This window comes from Ranitomeya imitator, chromosome 8 (assembly GCF_032444005.1).
Source record: "Ranitomeya imitator isolate aRanImi1 chromosome 8, aRanImi1.pri, whole genome shotgun sequence".
In the NCBI taxonomy this organism is placed as follows: Eukaryota; Metazoa; Chordata; class Amphibia; order Anura; family Dendrobatidae; genus Ranitomeya; species Ranitomeya imitator.
The window spans coordinates 90,196,609-90,221,457 of NC_091289.1; the positions used below are offsets into that span (position 1 = coordinate 90,196,609).

Genomic DNA, 24,849 nt, shown 5'->3' on the forward strand with positions numbered 1-24,849 from the left:
GTTTCCTGGAAGGTTTTACTCCCGGTTTGTATGCAAGTGATTCTGTTCACTTATCTGATATTGGCTTAGACATTTTCATTTTCGACCTTCAATCTATGATTGAACAATGGCTGTGTTGTTTTGGGGGGTCCTCGCCTCTGTGAATCGTGGCGTGTGGGTAAAATCGCCCAGTATATGGGTGGATTGGTTCAGTTAAAGTTTTTATCGTGTTGGTTTATTCTTTATTTAAGTTATTCATGTAACCCTGAATAAACACCATGGCCATTGATTTCCAAATTGGGTGTCTGAGTTTTTATTTATATATGTAGAAACAAAGAGAGAGGGGAGCGCACATGAATGGTATCAGCCTGGAAAAGAATGCAGAAAGGTCATAGACCTACTCACCGCAGATAGTTATGCTGGACAAGCATAACAATGTGGAGTGGCCCAGAAGGATTCCAAGTCCTGTGATGCTGAAGAACGACAGCTCCCAGACCTCGGCACGGTGGTATCCGGAAGGCGCAGGACGATGATGGACGGCTGAAGTCCGGAGATGTGTCGGAGTGTAGGAGACTCCGAGTACTGCGTCCCACATGATCAAGGACCTGCCAATCACGTGGTAGAAGGGCCTGGAGCAGCAAAGGCAATTTGGCTTGCCAGCTGCTGCTCCCACCGCAGTCCCTCAAGGAGGGAGCAGCAATGCAAATTGAAAAAAGTAAAGTGGTCTGGATGGAGCGCTGATGACAGAGGCCACCGGAGCACAGGTTAGGGATTTAAAATCTTTAATCACAACGCTTTTCAACAGCCAATCGCTGTTTTCTTCAGGTGACAATGAATAAATTGTTATCTGAAGAAGACAGTGATTGGCTGTTGAAACGCATTGTGATTAAAGATTTTAAATCCCTAACTTGTACTCCGGTGGCCTCTGTCATCAGTGCGCTCCATCCAGACCACTTTACTTTTTTCAATTTTTATTTATATATAGGTCCTGTGTTACCATGGCCCCTGTGTATCTTTGGATACTGTCTGCCTGTGTATGCTTGCTCGTGTATGACCCGGTCCGTTCCCGAATCTTATATTTCTGCCTGACTCTGTGCTTTTTTTCGCCTCTTTATGACCTTTGCCTGTCCTTGTCCAACGTTCCGTTGCCTCTGCTTTGTGACTGACCTCGTCCCTGTCTTGCCCCTCCTGTACGGTGCCATCTCCTGGTTTAGACCTGCGTTTGTCTGACTACTCTCTAGGCATCTGTAACCCAAGCGCCGGTCTCCGGAGTGCCGGGCCTTGTCTCCGCCTCCAGACACTCCCCCAGCAGTCATGTACTTCAGGTCCTGTTTGCCTGAAGCACGAATCTCCACCGCTGCCGCCCCCGCTCAATAGGTATCTTTGAGCATAGTTTGTTCAACTCAGGACACGCGCACTGGCTCAGTGAGCAAGTGCTGTGCGGTGTTCCTGACACTCGCCTGACCTTAACCCCATGGAGAATCTATGAGGTATTGTCAGGAGGAAGATGAGACACCAGACCCAACAATGCAGTCGAGCTGAAGACTGCTATCAAAGCAACACCTCAGCAGTACCACAGGCTGTTCGCCTCCATGCAATGCCGCATTGATACAGTAATTGATGTAAAACTAGCCCCGACCAAGCATTGAGTGCATTTACTGAACATACATTTCAGTAGGCCAACATTTCGGATTTTAAAATCATTTTTCAAACTGATATTATTGCATTTTTTAGTGAGAAGTAGTGACCAAAAACCTGCAAATCTATTGTTTAAATGTTATTACGGCATTTACTGATCAGGATGATAAATGTGATTGGACTTCTATGACCATGGCCATACCACATATGTTTTGTTTTGAGGAGAGTATTGCAGTATATAGTGAAACTTGTTGCCTACTTTGAACCTTAGAGGAAAACCAAAGTAATAGTGTCAGAGGACTTCAGAAGGCTCTCGAAAAGAGACTGTTGGCACAACTATATCCGTGGTGCTCAAGTAGGATCCCACGCCATATAGAGTTATATGAAAACTTGGCACACACAGGGTGGATACAGTGAAAAGTTTAATAAGGTTCAGTACATATGGAGCGCCCGCTTAGGACCGTAGGGTTCTCGGTCCGTGTCCGGCGGTACTTATAGGGGTGCTCACGGAAGTGGTGACCCGGTCCGTTGCAGTGGGCGTCCAATTAAAGGGGATGAAGTGTAGTGGAAAATAAAGTCTATGGGGATGTTCGTGATGCCACCTGTGGTACTCGGCCAGGGATGTCAGACGCTGCTTAAAGGGGACCACTTGGCCTGATGGTGTTGGTGGTACAGCAGATTTGGTATAGCTCCCCACAGGTAGAGCTTAGTCCCCTGGGCTGCCGGTGCAGTTGGTAAGGGATGATAGATGGTGGGGTGCAGGACTGAGGGTGCAGGAAATAATTGGAGGACATAGGTATTGCAGTTTCCTTTACCTTTTACTGGTGAAAATTGCAGGTGCAGTCTGGGGCACAGGTCACAGGTGTTGATGGGTCCGGGCAGCCTGAGAGTATCTTGGGATCCACCTAGCCGGGTGCGTTTGGAAGCCTTCCTTTTGCGCTGTGCTCTCTGTCCATTGCTGCCTGAAGCTTTACACAAGTTCCTCTTAGTGTCTGTTTCTCCTAACCCGTATGGTTGACAGCATAAGCCTTTCATGGGCACTGTCTTCTCACTGGCAGCCCCAGGCTCCAGACGTGCTGTGGTGCCTCCAGGTGTCAGATGGGCCAGGAGACCTGCAATTTCCTGCCCACCGGTTCTAGTTGCCGGGCTTTTAGTACCTGTGCAACCATGGACTCCGGTATCCGGTTTCTTGTACGCTTAATCCTGGGAAGAGCTAAGATATAGCTCCATTCCCGGTCTTTCTCCTCACAGTCTTCCTTCCCCTTTAGTGTTTCACACTAAGCTCTCTAACCCTGCCTCCAGACCAGAACTTATAGGAAAGCTACCCTAAAACCGGGTTTAGAGCTCTGTCTTCTGGCCTGGAGTTAGGAAGGTGTTGTATGTTTGTGTTACCTGCTAAGTGGATCCCTTCTTAGGCCTCTTTCACACTTCCATTTTTAGCAATCCGTAGCAATCCATCATTTTGGGCAAAAAACGGATCCTGCAAATGTGCTTGCAGGATGCCTTTTTTGCCCATAGACTTGTATTAGCGACGGATCACGACGGATTGCCACACGTCGCATCCGTCGTGCGACGGATCCGTCATGTTTTGGCAGACCGTCGTCACAAAAAAAGTTCAATGTAACTTTTTTTTGTACGTCGTGTCTGCCATTTTCGACCGTGCATGCGCGTTGCCGAAACTCTGCCTTCTCCTCCCCGGACTGCAGAATGGGCAGCGGATGCGTCGAAAAACTGCATCCGCTGCCAACGTCGTGCAAAACGTTCACAACGTTCATCGGTACGTCGGCCCGTATCGACGGAAATGTGAAAGAGGCCTTACCTCCAGGCATGACATCACACCCCGGTTCCCCTTGAGGAAGGCAATGCCATTGTGGCAACCGGACTCCTGGGGTGCCACACATACAGTAGATGTTTCGGTCACAACGACCTTCATCAGTGTACCTAATTTATGTACTTGAAGATATAAGGGTCACCTTAATAGAGCAGTGAGTTCCTGTAATAAATGAAAGTTGTAGATCAGGAATGTGCCAGGTATGAATCAAATTGATTATGGAGTACAGGAAAGGGACACTGTGTCCACTGCTAGTTGTCACAGTTTCACATTGGAGTTCCACAATCACGTCATGGGACGCCAATGGGAGTCGTCAAGCGTTAGCACCAGGGCGCATTTCATTTAAACGCCACTGTCAGATTGACAGCAGCATTAAAATGGTTAACAGCTGTGGCCAAGTACATGTATGTTACATTGTACTAAGGTGTTATATGGAATCTGTCACCAGGTTTTTGTCACCTAAGGCTACTTTCACACTAGCGTCGGGCAACGTCCGTCGCAATGCGTCGTTGTGAAGAAAAAACGCATCCTGCAAAGTTGCCCGCAGGATGCGTTTTTTCTCCATAGACTTTCATTAGCGACGCATTGCGACGGATTGCCACAGGTCGCATCCGTGTTTTTGCAGTTCGTCGGGACAAAAAAAATTCCATGCAACATTTTTTTGTCTGTCGGTTCCTCTTTTTCCGACTGCGCATGCGCGGCCGGAACTCCGCCCCCTCCTCCCCGGACCTTACAATGGGGCAGCGGATGCGTTGAAAAACTGCATCCGCTGCCCCCGTTGTGATTTTATTTCACAATATGCGTCAGTACGTCGGCCCGACGCACTGCGACGGGCCCGTACCGACGCTAGTGTGAAAGTAGCCTAATCTGTAAGCATAATGTAGAGACAATAGAACCTGAGCCCAGCGATTTGTCACTTACTAGGATGCTTGTTGTTTTGATAGAACCAGTTTTATGATCAAGAGATTATCACTAGAGGAGTAAGTAAATGTGCATGTAAATAGTTATGAGCTCTGCACAACCTTGTCCACCACACTGATTGGCATCTTTCTGCCTATGCAGAGTGTACACAGAAACCTTCCAATCAGTGGTGTGGGCAGGGTTATACATAGCTTGGCATTCAGAGAGCTGCTGTATATGCAGCAGATAAAATTGGGATTTCATAAAAACTTCAGCAAGTATCCCAGTAAGTGACACAGCTGGAATCAGGGTCTCAGCCCTACATCATGCTGCTCTTAAATGGGGTAGCTAAACAGATTACCTATTAAAGAGTTTAATTGTTATGAAGAAATGACAAAAAAAGACTCGCACATCCAAACTAGTGTGAATAGGTGCATACCAGGAGCAGCTACCTCCATACATAAATATACAAAAAAGGTTGCACTCTATCGTGCAAAAGCATGTCTAATATGAAATATATGAAATATGAATAGCAAAAATTGCTTTTGAACATTAGGAAAATATTTAAGTGACGCTTTGCACAGAATTTCATATAATCAAATAGTGTGAGCCCATCAACCAGTCGTCAAGGTGGTCTCAGAACTTATTGTTATGAAGAGTTATGAAATGTGGTCTGATAGTAGTGGGGAAATCCCTTTAACTAACGATTGTGATGCCAACACAGCGCTACACATTCTAATCTCGATGGTCATTTAATTTATAGCCATTCAACTTGTTAATACATATTCAGTGACACAGGGTGACAAACAAACTATTTCTGGGAATATTCTATCATCAAAAGATCGTTCACGGATGAACAATGTTTGAACAAAAGATCTTTCAACCAGCTTTTGGCTGAAAAAAATCAATCACTGTTTCGCTTCAAGCAGTCTGTCTAAAATGCTCGTTCGTCCTTAAGTTTTCATCAACTATAAACTAATGTGTTGGGCACCTTTAGTCTCATGATAATTGAATGAAAACAGAAAAAAATTGGCAAAAAATTGCCTTCCACTACTTAGAGTACCTATCTTTTTAGGTGACTTTTCAGAATAAGCAGTAGTTTGTACATGCGGAATAACACTCTGGCCATTAAATGCCTTATATCCTGCATGTCTCTCCAATTTTACCCTCGGTTTCTAATTTTCAGTTGTCTCTGAGCTAGTTGGTTGAGACTAAAGGCCCCTTCACATTAAGCGACGCTGCAGCGATACCGACAACGATCCGGATCGCTGCAGCGTCGCTGTTTGGTCGCTGGAGAGCTGTCACACAGACCGCTCTCCAGCGACCAACGATGCCGGTAACCAGGGTAAACATCGGGTAACTAAGCGCTGGGCCGCGCTTAGTAACCCGATGTTTACCCTGGTTACCATGCTAAAAGTAAAAAAAAACAAACACTAGATACTTACCTACCGCTGTCTGTCCTCCAGCGCTGCGCTCTGCTTCTCTGCTATCCTCCTGTACTGGCTGTGAGCCGGAAAGCAGAGCGGTGACGTCACCGCTCTGCTTTCCGGCTCACAGACAGTACAGGAGGAGTGCAGAGCACAGCGCTGGAGGACAGACGGCTGTAGGTAAGTATATAGTGTTTGTTTTTTTTTACTTTTAGGATGGTAACCAGGGTAAACATCGGGTTACTAAGCGCGGCCCTGCGCTTAGTTACCCGATGTTTACCCTGGTTACCAGTGAAGACATCGCTGGATCGGTGTCACACACGCCGATCCAGCGTTGTCAGCAGGAGTCCAGCGACGAAATAAAGTTCTGGACTTTCTTCAGCGACCAACGATCTCCCAGCAGGGGCCTGATCGTTGGTCGCTGTCACACATAACGATTTCATTAACGATATCGTTGCTACGTCACAAATAGCAACGATATCGTTAACAATATCGTTATGTGTGAAGGTACCTTAACTGCTATGATGTCTCCCATACACTCCACAAGCAGACATGAGGGATTTCTGCTCTACTGTATGTAGCACACACAAAAGCCGGAACAGCATTGATGACATTGTACAGCAGTAATGAGCAGTTGTAGCTCTGAATCCAGCGAGATCTGTCTTTTTTTTTTTGTCTGTACATGTGTCTCTAGTAGAGATGGGTGGACACTTGGATGTTCGCGTCTGGCGGGTTCAGCCGAACAGTTACAAAAAGTTTGAGTTCGGATACCAGAACACTACCCGGATCTGAACCTGGACCCCATTCACTTGAATGGGAGACCCGAACATCAAGTGTTTGCTGTGATGCCATGTACATGACAGCGTGGCAAACACCGCTTCTGATTGGCGGTGAAATCATCCCCGCCAGTCAGAGAGCCGCGGTTCCCACAAAGTCAGAAGACACCCTGAGAAAAACTCTCACGGTGCTATCGGGGAAGTCACTGTGGTTGCCGCAGTTAAAGGGAACCTGTCACCCCCGAAATCGAAGGTGCGCTAAGCCCACCAGCATCAGGGGCTTATCTACAGCACGTCCTCTTCTTGTCTTCACACCGCAGCTCCGGCGCAGGCGTACTTTGTCTGCCCTGTTGAGGGCAGAGCAAAGTACTGCAGTGCGCAGGTGCTGGGCCTCTCTGACCTTTCTCGGCGCCTGCGCACTGCAGTACTTTGTTCTGCCCTCAACAGGGCAGACAAAGTACTCCTGCACCAGAGCTACGGCGTGAAGACAAGAAGAGGAGGTGATCGTAAGAAGATGGGAGGCCCCGGACAGCGACGCCAATTGCAGCGGGACCGCCCCTGGGTGAGTATAATCTAACTTCTTTTTCTCATCTTTCAGGATACATTGGGGGCTTATCTACAGCATTCCAGAATGCTGTAGATAAGCCCCTGATGCCGGTGGGCTTAGCTCAACTTCCATTTTGGGGGTGACAGGTTCCCTTTAAAGGACTTTATTCTTAGTGTCTGTGTTTTCATACAATGTGACTATGGGGTTAGTTATGGAGGCGTCTTATAGACGCCTCTCCATTGCTAACCTCGGGGCTTGATGTCACCGGACAATACAAAGGTGACATCAACCCCCCAACTATCACCCCACTTGCCACAGCTACAGGGCAAGTGGGAAGAGCCGGACAAAACACCAGAAATGGTGCATCTAATAGATGTGCCTTTCTGGGCAGCTGCGGGCTGCTATTTTTAGGCTGGGGGGCAATATCCATGGCCCCTTACCAGCCTGAGAATACCAGTCCCCAGTGGTCTGCTTTAGCAAGGCTGGTTGTCAAAAATGGGGGGGACCCCATGCCGTTTTTTTTAAATTATTTATTTAAATAATTAAAAAATACATCGTGGAGACCCCTCTATTTTTAATAACTAGTCTTGCGGAATCTGACAGCTGAGGCTTGCAGCCTCCAGCTGTGAGTTTTGCCTGGCTGGTTACCAAAAATACAGCTGAACCCACGCTGTTTTTCTTTTTTTAATTATTTATTTACAGCGTAGGAGCCGGCTAACAAATACCCCCATCAGTTGCTCCTGCTCTCACTAATTATTCACTGCGCCTGCGTGGATTTCGCGCTGGCACAGTAAATCAGACCGCTGCTATCTTTGAGCAAACAGATAGCGGCGGTCACATTAAAACTGCGCATGTGCTCCCTACCCATCCCCCTACCTTCTAGAACGTTACAAGATATCCACAGCATGATTTCAAAATTTATATGGCAGGGGAAAAAAAACAGAATTCGGCAAAAAAACATGTTCATTAATAGAAAATTGGGAGGTCTGTCACTGCCCAACTTTACATTATACTATAGGGAAGCTCAGTTGGCTCCGCTAATGAATGCCTGCGCAGACAAAAATAATGAGCCTGGGTGGGGGGACTTGAATCTTCTTTTTTGGCCCCATTCACATTACTGGGTCTTTTGTGGTCATTACAGGAGCCCCCGAAGGGTCTTATAACAGCCCCATTCTCTGCTCATTCCCTGATGCTTTGGAGGAAGGAAAGGATTAAACATTGTCTACAATCTAAAACTTCCCTAATGACTCAACTTTTTCATAACCCTTCTTCTCCACCGGGGTTAGATCACCGTCCCTTTTACTGGTGGGTATCTAATGGTTTGACCACTCTGAAACACCTTACCATGCCATTTAATATACTATTCACTAAACAAGAATTTATGCAAAAGTATACTCCACCAGCTTTAGAAATATTACGTATAAACCAAATCTTCCACTTTGCTGAACAGATCTTACGGCATGGAGTTACTCATTGCCCTACTAGTTATGAGCAGAAATGCCTGAATGATCTCCTGGGTAGGGGAACTATTTCCCTATTATACTCATCTCTAAACACTACACCTGGGGATGAAAAGCTTAAATACATGACACAATGGGAGAGGGATTTTAATATGACAATGCCCCTAGAAGACTGGCGAAAATGTTGCTGTTCTCTTTCCAAGGGTAGCCTCCAAACCTCTTTTGTAGAGACATCCATTAAGCTTTTACATAGGACATATCAGGTCCCGAGCAAACTACATGCCATTTACCCAAATTTATCGGATCGATGTTTCAGGGGATGTGGAGCCTTAGGAGATATAAGGCACATATGGTGGGATTGCTCGATTGTCTCTGCATTATGGCTAAAGATTAAATCTGTAGTGGAGGGGCTGTTCGGCAGAGCGATCCATCTGGATCCAACTGTGTTTCTTTTAGGAGCTAGATACCCTGGTTTTTCCAACAGAACTCCATAACCTGGTCAGCCAGCTGTTTTTGGCTACAAAGCTACATATCGCGACGAGATGGAAAACAACTACCCTTTCATTTTAAACGGTAATAGACAGGATGAACACCATCATGCTTTACGAACGAATTCAGGCTACAAGAGATGACTCATGGGAAATCTTCTACCAGGTCTGGAAACCATGGATCGAAAGGGATACCAATATTAACCTCGGTCAAGTCTTAACGCTATCACTCTGAAGGATAGTATGCATTTTGGTGGACTCCTTCGGACTCGTCCTTTGACTTCATTCATTGTCAATGCAGTATGAGATCTCTTATCCCCCCCCCCCCCCCTCTCATCTCTTTCACCTTGTGTCTTCGTCTTCCTGTTTTAATGTCTAAAACTGTTAAAGTTCTATTTGAATTTGATTACTTTTGTCTAATTTCCCCTGCGTGGGAATTAGTTAGGAGAAATTCTTGTTTTTGAATAAAAACTTATTGAAACTAAAACTGCGCATGTGCTCCTCCTGTACAAAGATGGCGGCGGTCAGTGAATCAGTCGTTTGACCCCGGTGGCGTGTTCGCGACGGTGTTCTGCTGGTGGTACCGCGCAAGAGGCTGCGTACGGCAGATACAGTGTGTTTGTGTGTGTGTGGTGCGTACGGCGTATACATTGTGTGTGTGTGGTGCAACGGTGTTCCGCTGGTGGTACCGCGCAAGAGGCTGGTACCACCAGCAGTTTCCATATTGAGACACCCATCACTTGGGTGTCCCAATATGGAGGTCAGTGAACACATCTGGACGGAACAGGATGTTTAGACATTACAAGGTAATTATATATTAAGATTATATCTGCACTAATTATATGGCTGAAATTCTTTTTTTCTGGTTAGTCTGGTCACAGTACACTCAGCCAACTGTGCACTGTCAGGTATCGTAGAGATTGTAACATGACGCTTATTTTCTTCAACCAGCACATTCTCAGTGGAATCATAATTGACAAATAAAGAGGACACCTAGTTGATTCTACTAGTTGGTGCGAGCTCAGTCGGGTTATCGTAGACATGGTAACATAGTGCTTTCCCTCAGGCCATCACATTCTCAGTGGGGTCATCGTTAGCCTGGTTCAAAGCTTTTCGCTGGACAGTGTACATGTAACAGAATTGTTACTAACATAGTGCCATGACACTTTTATGAACAGCACAAGGTGCTAAGGTTTCCCTGTTTTATATACGGTAATAAAATATGTTGCATCTTATTTGGTCTAATTGCAGATGAAGAAAACAGAAAGACATATTAAGTCTATGTTCATACATTGCATTTTTGCAGTGTGTTTTTATGCAAATTTTCAGCAGAGTTTCACAGTACCAGCAAAGTCTATGAGATTTCAGAAATCTCATGCACACAGCTTGTTTTTTTTCCCAGTTTTGTCAATGAGCTGCGTTTTTGTAAAATGCAGTATGTCACTTCTTTCAGCATTTTTTGTAGCATTTTTCACCCACAGAAAGCAATGAGTTAGGCAACTTTCACACTAGCGTCGTACGACGCTCGACGCAATGCGTCGTGGCGACGTACCGACACATGCTGTGAAAGCGCAGCACAACGGGGGCAGTGGATGCAGTTTTCCAATGCATCCGCTGCCCCATTGTGAGCTCCGGGGAGGAGGGGGCGGAGTTCCGGCCGTGCATACGTGGTCGGAAATGGCGGACACAACGCACCAAAAAACGATACAAGTAACGTTTTTTTGGTGCCGACGGTCCGCCACAACACGACGCAACCGTCGCACGACGGTTGCGAGGTGTGGCAATGCGTCGCAATGCGTCGCGAATACAAGCCTATGGAGAAAAAACGCATCCTGCAGACAACTTTGCAGGATGCGTTTTTTCTGCAAAACGACGCATTGTGACGTGCGTCGTACGACGCTAGTGTGAAAGTAGCCTAAGTGCTCATTTTGGTGCCAAAAGTGAAGTGCAATCTGATATATTTTTTTATGCACTAAACAAAGAAGCAGTAAAAAAAGCAACAAAAACAAAGCAAAACTTGCTTTTTGTAAGTACGTAGCTTAAACGCAGCTTAAACTATTCTTAAAAAAGCTGCAAAAATGCAACCTGTGAACATATCCTAAAGGTTTAATATATTTAATATAATAAGTGCAAAAATTATACAATGAAATCTTAGGGTATGTGCACACTCAGGTTTTTTCTTGTTTTTTTCGCGATAAAAACGCTATAAAAAACGCATACCTATGCATTCTATCATTTAGAATGCATTCTGCAATTTTTGTGCACATGATGCGTTTTTTTTCTTCCAAAAAAACGCATTGCGGTAAAAAAAAGCAGCATGTTCATTAATTTTGCGGATTTTTCACTTTTTTCCCGCTATTCTATGCATTTGGAAAAAGCGCACAAAAACATGCAAAAAAACGAGTCAAAAATGCATAAAAAACGCAAAAAAAAAACCCACAAAAAATGCATGCGGATTTGTGGCAGAAATGTCCAGTTTTTCAGGAAATCTCTGCTAGAAATCCTGAACGTGTGCACATACTCTTAAACTAACATCAAGCATCATTCACTAAAGATGAATGGATATAAATTACTTTATTAACTAAAGTGGCACCGAAGAGAAAGGTACAATAAAATGCATAGTGGATAATACACTAATTTGGAAAATGAACATTGTCAGGGGGACGTAACTCCACTGCCTCCAATCGTCAGGACAATTACACAGTTGACTGAGTGATGGACAAGGCCCCAGCTGCTTCCACTACTACACCAGCACGGTCACTGACAACTCCACATTAACAAAAGGAACTACTTGCCAATACAAATCGTTTATACAGGCTGTTTGGACACCTGTTACAGCTTCAGGGGTGCAGAGCAAAAGGAACGCAGCAATTACATTTTTTTTTATATTTAACTTGGAAAAGTAGGCAAAAAAAATAAAATATATTAACAAAATTGGAACAAAACAATTATGGTATTACAATCACAAAAATAAAAGGGATAACCTGTGTCACAGAAATCGCTCTGGTACTCCTTTTTAGGAAAACTGACAGAACCATAGCAAGCTTTACCTTCCATGACTGCAAATTACAGAAATCCTATCTGATTTTTATTAGGTCAAGGTTATGCCCAGATTTGTCCCCTTGGTGAGCTCATATTGGGGCTGGTCATGGGATGTGCTAGGTCTTTTAGTTTTGAGATCCCCAACTTTCAGGATATCTTGGCCCCTGGGGGTCCCAAGTGGGCGATGTGATTGTTGTGGTTTTTAGCACAGTTTTATCTTTCTGTAGCAATAAAACATGACATGGATAGTATCATCCATCTGACTCGATATTAAATTAGAAGTTTTCAGTTGGCCTTTTGGTGATGTGAGTGAATGTGTTTTGTTTGTCCATTGCTACAACGCTGAAAATACAGTTAGGTCCATATATATTTGGACAGACAACATTTTTCTAATTTTGGTTATAGACATTACCACAATGAATTTTAAACAAAACAATTCAGATGCAGTTGAAGTTCAGCCCTTCAATTTTCATTTGAGGGTATCCACATTAAAATTGGATGAAGGGTTTAGGAGTTTCAGCTCCTTAACATGTGCCACCCTGTTTTTAACCCCTTACCGGCATCGGACGTACTATACCGTCCGATGCCGGCTCCCCTGCTTTGATGCAGGGCTCCGCGGTGAGCCCGCACCAAAGCCGGGACATGTCAGCTGTTTTAAACAGCTGACATGTGCCCGTAATAGGCGCGGGCAGAATTGCGATCTGCCCGCACCTATTAACTAGTTGAATGCCCTGTCAAACGCAGACAGCGGCATTTAACTACCACTTCCGGCCGGGCGGCCGGAAATGACGTCATCGCCGACCCCCGTCACATGATCGGGGGTCGGCGATGCTTGTGAATGGTAACCATAGAGGTCCTTGAGACCTCTATGGTTACTGATTGCCCGTCGCTGTGAGCGCCACCCTGTGGTCGGCGCTCACGGCACACGTGCAATTCTGCTACATAGCAGCGATCAGCAGATCGCTGCTATGTAGCAGAGCCGATCGTGCTATGCCTGCTTCTAGCCTCTCATGGAGGCTATTGAAGCATGGCAAAAGTTAAAAAAAAAAAAGTTAAAAAAAATGTGAAAAAAATAAAAAAAACATAAAAGTTTAAATCACCCCCCTTTCGCCCCAATCAAAATAAATCAATAAAAAAAATATCAAATCTACGCATATTTGGTATCGCCGCGCTCAGAATCGCCCGATCTATCAATTAAAAAAAAGTATTAACCTGATCGCTAAACAGCGTAGCGGGAAAAAAATTAGAAACGCCAGAATTACGTTTTTTTGGTCGCCGCGACATTGCATTAAAATGCAATAACGGGCGATCAAAAGAACGTATCTGCACCGAAATGCTATCATTAAAAACGTCATCTCGGCACGCAAAAAATAAGCCCTCAACCGACCCCAGATGATGAAAAATGGAGACGCTACGAGTATCGGAAAATGGCGCAATTTTTTTTTTTTTTTTTTTTAAGCAAAGTTTGGAATTTTTTTTCACCACTTAGATAAAAAATAACCTAGTCATGTTTGGTGTCTATGAACTCGTAATGACCTGGAGAATCATAATGGCAGGTCAGTTTTAGCATTTAGTGAACCTAGCAAAAAAGCCAAACAAAAAACCAATGTGGGATTGCACTTTTTTTGCAATTTCACTGCACTTGGAATTTTTTTCCCGTTTTCTAGTACACGACATGCTAAAACCAATGATGTCGTTCAAAAGTACAACTCGTCCCGCAAAAAATAAGCCCTCACATGGCCAAATTGACGGAAAAATAAAAAAGTTATGGCTCTGGGAAGGAGGGGAGCGAAAAATGAACACGGAAAAACGAAAAATCCCCCGGTCATGAAGGGGTTAAAGGGACCAAAAGTAATTGGAGAATTTACCCCAAGACTAGTTCATGGACAGGTGTGGGCAATCCCTTCGTTATGTCATTCTCAATTAATTAGATACATGGCCTGGAGTTTATTTGAGGTGTGGTGCTTGCATTTGGAAGGTTTTGCTGTGAAGTAAACATGCGGTCAAAGGAGCTCTCCATTCAGGTGAAAAAAGCCATCCTTGAGCTGCGAAAACTGAAAAAACCCATCAGAGAAATTGCTACAATATTAGGAGTGGCAAAATCTACAATTTGGTTCATCCTGAGAAAGAAAGAAAGCACTGGTGAACTCATCAATGCAAAAAGACCTGGGCACCCACGGAAGACAACAGTGGTGGATGACCGCAGAATAATCTCCATGGTGAAGAGAAACCCCTTCACAACAGCCAACCAAGTGAACAGCACTCTCCAGGATGAAAACTGAAAGTCTGAACTTCAACTGCATCTGAATTGTTTTGTTTAAAATTCATTGTGGTAATGTCTATAACCAAAATTAGAAAAATGTTGTCTCTATCCAAATTTATATGGACCTACTGTAACTGTACACTTCTTATAAATATGGTATTGATGGTAGTCATCACTGGCTCCAGCGAGTCTGAGATTCCTTTTGAACAGACAAAGCCCCTGTACTTCTCTCCCTTTGAGTATACAAATCCTAGTCTTGTTGGCTGGTTCTCATCAGGTTTCCTGGGGTAATTTGGGGATTTCCTAACAAACAGGCAACCCCCACATGTACTTAGGCTGGCTAGCAACTGCAAATCATGCAGCTACAGCGACAGAAACTAAATCTCCGAGCAGTCACAAATACTCGGAGACCACCCGAGCGTGCTCAGGAAATCACAAGTAACGAGTATACTCGCTCATCACTAGTAATTACTTGTTCACGGCAAGAGGTGTTGCCTCAATGGAGGTTGAAGTGTCAGCTCTTTCTCACCTCCCTAGTTCTAATTAATCCCAGATGTTCAATATGATGGTGATATGTCCCCTTTCCAGAGATGTCTTTATGGATCTTAGTTTTTCTCTTCAACAACCATGAAAAATAAAGAATAATTTAACAAAAAAGTGCAAATGGAAGCCTGGATCATGAAATAAAGTAAATGCCTAAAATAATTGTTTTAGAATAAAGGATCTTTGAAATTTACTTTTCTTTAAGAGTTATTCCCTAAACCTTTATTTAAACCCCGAGGAACCTTGGAATTAATTTTGTAAATCAATTCATCTCTTGTTAACATAACTATTGGAACCAGCCCTGTATGGTGCCATGAATATGTTTCCCAGGTGTACCAATAGAACTTCGTGTCACCATGTCAGCAACGACCTGACAGAAGTGCGCTGGTGAGCACAACTGACTGCAGATCCTGTCATTACACTAATCTGACCAAAACTTCAGCCTTTTGTATATGTTCACACTGGGAGTTTTTGCAATGTTTTTTTTTTTTTTTAAACAAATTTTCATCTGCTTTTTACAGTGCCAGCAAAGCCTGTGAGATTTCAGAAATCTCTTGCACACAGCTTGTTTTCTTGTCATCAGTATTTTCTGCTTTGTATGTTTGTTTTTTTTTTTTGCACAATAGCACATGTCACTTCTTTTAGCTTTTTTTCAGGGTTTTTGACCCATTGAAATGAATGGGTGGTGAAAAAAACGCACCAAAAATGGAGATATCAGGTTTTGCTGTGTTTGTGTCAAAACCCGATTCTGTAGAATAGGACTTTTTTCAACACTAAACAGCTTTTTTAGCACGCAAATCCGCGAACCTTTATACACCTGCGGTTTGGCTGCGTATGTTACTGACTCAATGGAAGTTAGTGGGTGCTGAAATGCTGCAGATCTGCAAAAAGAATTGACATGCTGTGGAAAATAGGAAAATAAGTGTTATGGCTTTTGGAAGAAGGGTAAAAAAAAAGTGCAAAAATGAGCATTAGCTTTGACTGGATGGGGTTAAATTCACCTAATAACTTTGGGTTATGCAGAGAAACACATGTCTAAACCTTGTTTGTTAATGCAAAAGCTACATGCAGTCAAATGCATTTGGTTTGGACTACTGAAAACTGTGTGACAACTGCACTGTGTGGCTTTACCCTTACATGGGATGTAATTTGACTAATGGTTTAGAATCAGGCTTAGCTCGGCTTGCTGTGAATTTGTGATGGCCTCCCTCCACTTTTCTAGTTGAAGATTTGCAATGAGCAGGCAATTTACATGGGTATAGAAGGATTATTTTGATTATTACTGGTCATTTATCAATCAACTATTTAATCACCAATTGTTGGTAGTTCTGATTGTATTTCACGGTAAACAATTCTGGTTTCTTTAATGCAGACACTACAGGAATCTCAGCAACATCTGACGAATAAGCTGAACAGTGCTCATGAGCTAACAAGCAACCAAGAATGCGTATTGCAGAGCTTGAGGGATACCCTTCAGAGTAGAGACCATGAGGTAGGTCATCTGGTGAAAGTTCTGTAACAAAGCTGGCCATACACACTAGACGACTGTCAGCCACATGACCACCATCTCAGTCGACTGTCCCATACACAGGAGAGCTTGTTCGGCCGAGCGCCCCTGTCTTCTCTATGAGAATGTCGGCGACTGACATGTCGGATCAGGCTTATCTCAGGGAGAACAATGTGATGGGCAGTCTGAAATCAGATCTGCACAATCGACATCTCTCCCAATTATTAGTCGACTGGCACTCCCATACTTAATAGACCAAGGGCTGAACCCATCGATATCAGCGAGTTCAGCCGACTTAAGTCTAATGAATATGGGGGTCTCAAGTGTCTTTTGTGTAGTCGAAATGTCCAATTACATTTATAACTCTTAGGATATGCAGCTATATAACCCAATTTGCTGCACCAAGTCCTCTATGGCAGAGAGATATGTGTCTACTGTACCACCTATAGCCTTTTCTAATACTGAAGACTCAGGGCTTGTAGTCTTTAATTTGGCTAATCACATTTTATTGATCTACTAGCTGAAGAACCCGGCGTTAGTTATAGCACCTCACTTCTCTTATTTTCCCATCACGCCTCTCATTTTCCCAATCACATCTTTCATTTTCCCCCTCATATCTCTCATTTTCTCCCTTACACCTCTCATTTTCTCCCTCACTCCTCTCATTCCCCCCTAACACTTGTCATTTCGACCTCACATCTGTCATTTTCCGATCACTCCACTATTTTCCCTCACTCCTCTCATTTTGCACTCACAACTTTTCATTTTCACCTCAGTATATACATGTTTGTCATCTCCCTTATATATAGTATACACCTGTCATCTCCTGTATATAGTATATACCTGTATGTCATCTCCCCTGTATATATAATATACCTGCTGTGTGTCATCTCCCCTGTATATAGTATATACCTGTATGTCATCTCCTTCTATATATAGTATATACCTGTATGTCATCTCCTCCTGTATATAGTATATACCTGTGTGTCATCTCCCCTGTATATAGTATATATCTGTGTGTCATCTCCTCCTGTATATAGTATATACCTGTATGTCATCTTCTATATATAGCATATACCTGTATGTCATCTCCTCCTGTATATAGTATATACCTGTAGGTCATCTGCTCCTGTATATAGTATATACCTGTGTGTCATCTCCTCCTGTATATAGTATGTACCTGTAGGTCATCTGCTCCTGTATATAGTATATACCTGTGTGTCATCTCTCCTGTATATAGTATATATCTGTGTGTCATCTCCCCTGTATATAGTATATACCTGTGTGTCATCTCCTCCTGTATTAGACCTCGTTTACACATTGTTTGCTCAGTATTTTTACCTCAGTATTTGTAAGCTAAATTGGCAGCCTGATAAATCCCCAGCCAACAGGAAGCCCTCCCCCTGGCAGTATATATTAGCTCACACATACACATAATAGACAGGTCATGTGACTGACAGCTGCCGTATTTCCTATATGGTACATTTGTTGCTCTTGTAGTTTGTATGCTTATTAATCAGATTTTTATTTTTGAAGGATAATACCAGACTTGTGTGTGTTTTAGGGCGAGTTTCGTTTGTCAAGTTGTGTGTGTTGAGTTGCGTGTGGCGACATGCATGTAGCGACTTTTGTGAGATGAGTTTTGTGTGGCAACATGCATGTAGCAACTTTTTGTGTGTCGAGTTGCATGTGACAGGTTAGTGTAGCAAGTTGTGTGCAGCAAGTTTTGCGCATGGCGAGTTTTGCGCATGGCGAGTTTTATGTGTGGTGCCTTTTGAGTATGTGCAAGTTGTGTGTGAGGCAACTTTTGCATGTGCTGCAACTTTTGTACATGTGGAAAATTTTCCACGTGTGCAAGTTTTGCGTGTGGCGAGTTTTCCATGAGGTGAGTTTTGCACTTGTGGCGAGTTTTGCGTGAGCCTAGTTTTTGCATGTGGCGAGTTTTGCGCGTGGCGAGTTTTGAGCGGCGTCTTTTGTGTTTCGACTTTTATGTGGCGAGGTTGGTGTATGTGTGGTGAAATGTGTGCTGAGGGTAATATGTGTTCAAGCACGTGGTAGTGTGTGGCGCATTTTGTGTGTGTCCATATCCCCGTGTGTGGGGAGTATCCCATGTCGGGGCCCCACCTTAGCAACTGTACGGTATATACTCTTTGGCGCCATCGCTCTCATTCTTTAAGTCCCCCTTGTTCACATCTGGCAGCTGTCAATTTGCCTTCAACACTTTTCCTTTCACTTTTTCCCCATTATGTAGATAGGGGCAAAATTGTTTGGTGAATTGGAAAGCGTGGGGTTAAAATTTCACCTCACAACGTAGCCTATGACTCTCAGGGACCAGACGTGTGACTGTGCAAAATTTTGTGGCTGTGGCTGCGACGCATCCAACACTTTTCCTTTCACTTTTTTCCCCATTATGTAGATAGGGGCAAAATTATTTGGTGAATTGGAAAGCGTGGGGTTAAAATTTCACCTCACAACGTAGCCTATGACTCTCAGGGTCCAGACGTGTGACTGTGCAAAATTTTGTGGCTGTGGCTGCGACGCCTCCAACACTTTTCCTTTCACTTTTTTCCCCATTATGTAGATAGGGGCAAAATTATTTGGTGAATTGGAAAGTGTGGGGTTAAAATTTCACCTCACAACGTAGCCTATGACGCTCTCAGGGTCCAGACGTGTGACTGTGCAAAATTTTGTGGCTGTAGCAACGACGCCTCCAACACTTTTCCTTTCCCTTTTTTCCCCATTATGTAGAGAGGGGCAAAATTGTTTGGTGAATTGGAACGCGCGGGGTTAAAATTTCACCTCACAACGTAGCCTATGATGCTCTCGGGGTCCAGACGTGTGACTGTGCAAAATTTTGTGGCTGTAGCTACGACGCCTCCAACACTTTTCCTTTCCCTTTTTTCCCCATTATGTAGAGAGGGGCAAAATTGTTTGGTGAATTGGAACGCGCGGGGTTAAAATTTCGCCTCACAACATAGCCTATGACGCTCTCGGGGTCCAGACGTGTGACTGTGCAAAATTTTGTGGCTGTAGCTGCGACGGTGCAGATGCCAATCCCGGACATACATACATACACACACACACACACACACACACACACACACACACACACACACACACACACACACACACACACACACACACACACACATTCAGCTTTATATAGTAGATTGATTTACAAACTACAAAATACAAAATATGGTGCACTTAAAATCATCCATCATAGGGTGGCATGGTATTGGTAAGGATCAAACATGGGATAATGAATAAGACTTTTTTACACTTTATTATGGTACACTGTATAACTATGCAGTACGCAGTAAAAAATATAGCAGTGTAGATATACATTTCTGGTATCAATATTAAGTGTATGCTACTCTTACTAGAAGCATTAACTGCATATAATGCAGAAAGTGTAAAGCTATGTGCTGTGAGCCAGTAAGGGGAATCATATACAAGGGTCATTATGTGTCCCCCAGGATGCGCATACAAGCATACTAAACCTTCTGAAGTGTATTGTGATTACAGCCACGCCTGTGGTTATAATGCATAATAAATAAGAGGGTGTGGATTTGGTCAAACTATTTGATCAAGTCAAATGCTAAGAAAATCCGACATGGGCTTTTATTTTTGGAGAGATCTGCAGGATTGGTAGTGGGGCAGATCCCTCCCTTCACTCTGGGTTTTAGGAGGGGCTCATGTCCACAAAACCCATTTAAACACATTGAAATCTCTGTTTGTGTGCATGAGTCCAGTGGGCCGTCCTGCTAGTGATTGACAGCTCTCTCTGCATATACAGTCATACAGGGAAGACTGTGTAACATTTGCGATCTAATGAGAGCAGATACATTTTCCTTTGAATGGCCGTAATGGACATTCGCCTGTCAATTTGGTCTTGGCCAGAAACAAGCATTACCCATTTCTAGGAAGTGGGGTTCCTTGGCGAAGTGTCCAGAAGACAGCTGGTTGTCAGTTAGTGTGGCTGAAATGCAGTAATGGAGCCCTACTCCTGCATATGGCGGTAAGGCAGACACATGGATGCACTCTAGTGGACCCTGTGTAGTGACAAAAGTGGGTCTCGGGCCTGCCTGCAGATGTGCAACCTGGACACTGAATGACAGATTCTGAAGTATTGGTGGTGCTGGCCTTTTCCTTCTCGATCTACTGAATAATTGGGTCAAGTTTATAAAGAGTTTCTGTATTTACTACCTTTTGCTTTACTTGTATCTGGAATTGATAATTTTTTTATCTTGTGTATTTCAAAAATTGTGCACAAATACCTTTTACAATAAAAGATTTCACTCCTCTGGTGCTGTACATGATATGTGTCACAAAGGTGCTTTCCTGCGTGATGTGAAAGCCATAAGTACTTTCTTCCTCATGATATATGCTGAGAGCAATATATGGCATTTATGCCTACCCACCATATCTCCACCTTCAGGGTGTGTCTGCAGGAAGTTAAATGTCCAGATAACTTTTTTTTCTTCTCGGTTAGTATGTGTGAGGAAAGGAAGCCTCCAGCCTACTAGCTTCTGTGAGAGTTGTCCTATGTGTTGTCCCAGAGGAACTGGGCAGGACTATACATGAACTGTGTTTTTCTGTTACCAGCTTGGTCACTCTTGTGCTAAGCCACTTCTTTGATGTTTCCCCCGTGTTTCTTGGTATATCTATTGCCTTGGAAATTTTTGTGATTCCTGTATTGGGATGTAAAAGACATACTGATAGGGATTCTAGATTGTGAGCCCCATCGGGGACAGTGATGATAATGTGTGCAAAACTGTAAAGCGCTGCGGAATATGTTAGCGCTATATAAAAAAATAAAGATGATGTAAGCGGTGTATGAACCATGGCTTTTACTGTAAAATGAAACACAGAAATAGGCATTAAATATGGCATTAATCATAATTACTGTAAATGATGGCAGCTGTGTACTTATTACTATGTAACAGAACACACCCCCACTTATGAGAGCGTGTGAAGACTTATGCAACCACTTTAGTTTTACTTGTATTTCGTATTTACTCCCCCAAAATGATTTTATTTTGACTCTTAAAGGTTTTCTACAGATTATGGGTGGCATTAAAGATGAAAAAGAACTGAAATGATTCTTCTTCCTATGATTTATTTGTCTTAACCTGTCAGAAACCTGGCATTGTAACAGGGATGTGTAGACTTTTTTTTATGTCCACTGCATCATTTATAGAGTCTTGGCAAAAAGTGTTGGGACCCTTAAAATTAATCCAGAATACGAAGTATTTCTCAGAAAATTATAGCAATTACATATAATTTGTTATACACATGTTCATTTCCCTTGTGTGCATTTTAACAATATAAAAAAAGCAAAAAAAAGGCAAATTAAACATAATTTCACACAAAATGCCAAAAATGGGCCAGTCAAAATTGTGGGGCAACAATGTTGTTTCAAGCATGTGATGCTCGTTTAAACTCACCTATGGCAAGTCACAGGTGTGGGCAATATAAAAATCACACCTGAAACCATATAAAAAAGGGGATAAGTTGACTTAAAGGGACTCTCACTTGAATTTGGAGGGAACAATTTTCAGCTATAGAGGCGGGGTTTTCGGGTGTTTGATTCACCCTTTCCTTACCCGCTGGCTGCATGCTGGCTGCAATATTGGATTGAAGTTCATTCTCTGTCCTCCGTAGTACATGCCTGCACAAGGTGCAATCTTGCCTTGCGCAGGCGTGTACTATGGAGGACAGAGAATTAACTTCAATCCAATATTGCAGCCAGCATGCAGCCAGCGGGTAAGGAAAGGGTGAATCAAACACCCGAAAACCCCGCCTCTATGGCTGAAAATTGTTCCCTCCAAATTCAGGTGACAGAGTCCCTTTAATCTTTGCATATCTTGCCTGTGTGTGCCACACTAAGCATGGAGATCAGAAAGAGAACAAACTGTCTGAGGACTTGAGAACCAAAATTGTTAAAGAATATCAACAATCTCAAGGTAACAAGTCTGTCTCCAGAGATCTTAATATTCCTTTGTTCACGGTACGCAACATAATCAAGAAGTTTATAACCCATGGCAGTGGAGCTACTCTCCCTGGACGGCAGAGAAAAATTGAAAAATCAAATTTCAAAGAAACTCAAGCTGACCTGCAGGCTGAGTGTGCATCAGTGTCAGCCTGAATTATCCCTTGACATTTGAATGAAATGAAACACTGTAGCAGGAGGACCCCATTGCTGACACAGAGACCTATAAAAGCTAGACTGTAGTTTGCCAAAATCCTTCTGGGAAAGCGTTTTGTGGACAGATGAGACCAGGGGTGGATTAATGGTAGCCAGGGCCCCGGGCTGTTCAGACACTGTGGGCCCCCCCCCTGGTCATGTGACGGGGGTCATGTGACGGGGGTCATGATATACCTGAATCAGATTATTCCAGAAAAATGGCCGGGCCCTACTCTACTGTAATCTATTAAATATTTGTTAAAATCTGCAATACAATTTAGGTATATTTTGACCAATAATATCACATACAAGTGCAGCGCCCCAGAGTCCCGGTCGTTGCAGTAATGTCGCTCTGCCACTAAGGGGAGTGATGTTGCGTCTGATTGCACTAAAAGAGTTCACCTGACCAGGTATCACAGTCACACATTACACTTCACACTCCGGCCACAAGGGGGAGCAAAAGGCACTATGTACTAGGTCACTCCTCACACGCTGGTAAAACTGGGGGTTGGACAGGAAGTTAGGGAGAAAGTAGCCTGGGAGAGCTCCAGGGAGGACCTGTCGGAGGTGGGTTCCTGGCAGGAGCCTAGCAGAAAGGACCAATTGTTACGGGGCTGCGCCTGCACTACCTTGCGGCGGCATCTTAGGAAAGGACACAAAGCGAAGTATATTGTGGAGAAGTGAGAAACTGGATCAGAGTAGGAAGGAGATAGAACCAGAAGGAGTCGTGTCCCTAAGACCGCGGCAACATCCTTCTGAGGCGCGTAGCCGGTGGCCAGAGCACCGAGGAAGTAACAGACTCTACGCATTACTTCAAACAGCGGCAGGACAATTAGTTATAGTTTGGCTGTCCGACCTAAATGACCTGAACGGACAAAGGAGGCAATCATGGGAGAGGGGCGTCTCTAGGGTCCCAGAATAACTACAGGTCTACCTGTCATACGGGTGCGTCCTAGCCATATCATACTTGGGGACGGAGAGAAGAGAAAGAACGGATACGACAGTTGTGAGGACTATCCCATGGTGCTCAGCAGGGAAGGAGTACAACACAGGCGCTAGAAGGTAGACACTGATTTTCACCTGCAAAGGGAACTCTGGATGTGCCTTCGGACCGGCCAGTCTCAGCCAGCCCTGTTAGCAGTGCTCTGGATTGCGGATCCCGAAGCCTTCAGTAAAAAGGTAAAGAGACTGCAACCCTGTGTCCTTTTTATTCCTCGCGTTCTGCACCACGCACTATCACCTTTTATTGGATGCCCCTTAGCAGGGTCACGGACCGGGTCTTGCCACCGTGACAACCCCGGACCGAGTACCCCGCGGCCCTGCGTCTGGGGGCGCTCCACAAGGAACAAATACCACCGCACCATGACCAGACCACAAATTACAACCACAGTGATCGAATAATATCACATACAAGGATCAAATACCACCGCACCATGTCACGACCACATATTACCACCTCTTGGTGACCAAATAGCACATACAAGGGATAAATGCCACAACACCATTTCCAGACCACATATTACCACCACATAGTGACTGAATACTACAATACTGATCAGTAATAAAAAAAAACAAAACACAATACTATCACCATAAGTGCCAGTATTCACAGGAGATCTGAATTTAGTATGCAGTGTCTGTGTAGAGGTAATACAGAGATCACTGGTGACATTGTACACAGGACCTCTGTATATAGTATACAGTGTATAGTGTCAGTGTATAGGTAACACTGACTCACCAGTGACATCTCTAGGTGAAGTCCTTCATCTTTCTTTCATCCAGCACAGACCGCCATCATTTCTTCCAGCCAGGACTCGTTTCTGCAGGAAATAAGTTATCACAAGCTCTGCTTGCAGAACACATTACTTAATTTGTCACAACTTCTACATTACACCACATGAAGAAAAAAGGCGATCTAGTATCACTCTGCACAGTAACAGGACCGCTCCCCCATTTAAAACAGTATACTCAAAAAATAAAATAAATACATCACTGCAGTGATAATATCCCTTAATTAGACCCTATGGTAATAATATTCCCCAACCCTGGCCCCGTTTATCTCATTCCTGGCTCCAGCCATATGTTCTCGCATCCTGCCCTCATGAGTATCCATTCTACCCCATATGATCTCCACATCCTGCCCCATCTGTCTCCATCCTGCCCCATGATTCAATCCTGCCCTATGTCTTTCATTCTGCCACGTGTCTCCAATCATGTCCCGTGTCTACATTCTGCCCATGCCTCCAGTCCTGCCCCCA

General features: G+C 43.9%; 1 protein-coding gene across 7 annotated transcripts in view; it reads left to right on the forward strand.

Annotated features, from left to right (window-relative positions):
• PDE4DIP (phosphodiesterase 4D interacting protein) overlaps positions 1-24,849 on the forward strand; it is a 1,776,665-nt gene that overhangs the window by 526,893 nt on the left and 1,224,923 nt on the right. For all 7 annotated transcript variants that reach the window (XM_069737152.1, XM_069737153.1, XM_069737154.1 and 4 more), the window contains one exon: positions 16,267-16,386. In XM_069737152.1, coding sequence (XP_069593253.1) covers positions 16,267-16,386 — 120 coding nt within the window. The remainder of the gene's footprint in view (positions 1-16,266; positions 16,387-24,849) is intronic.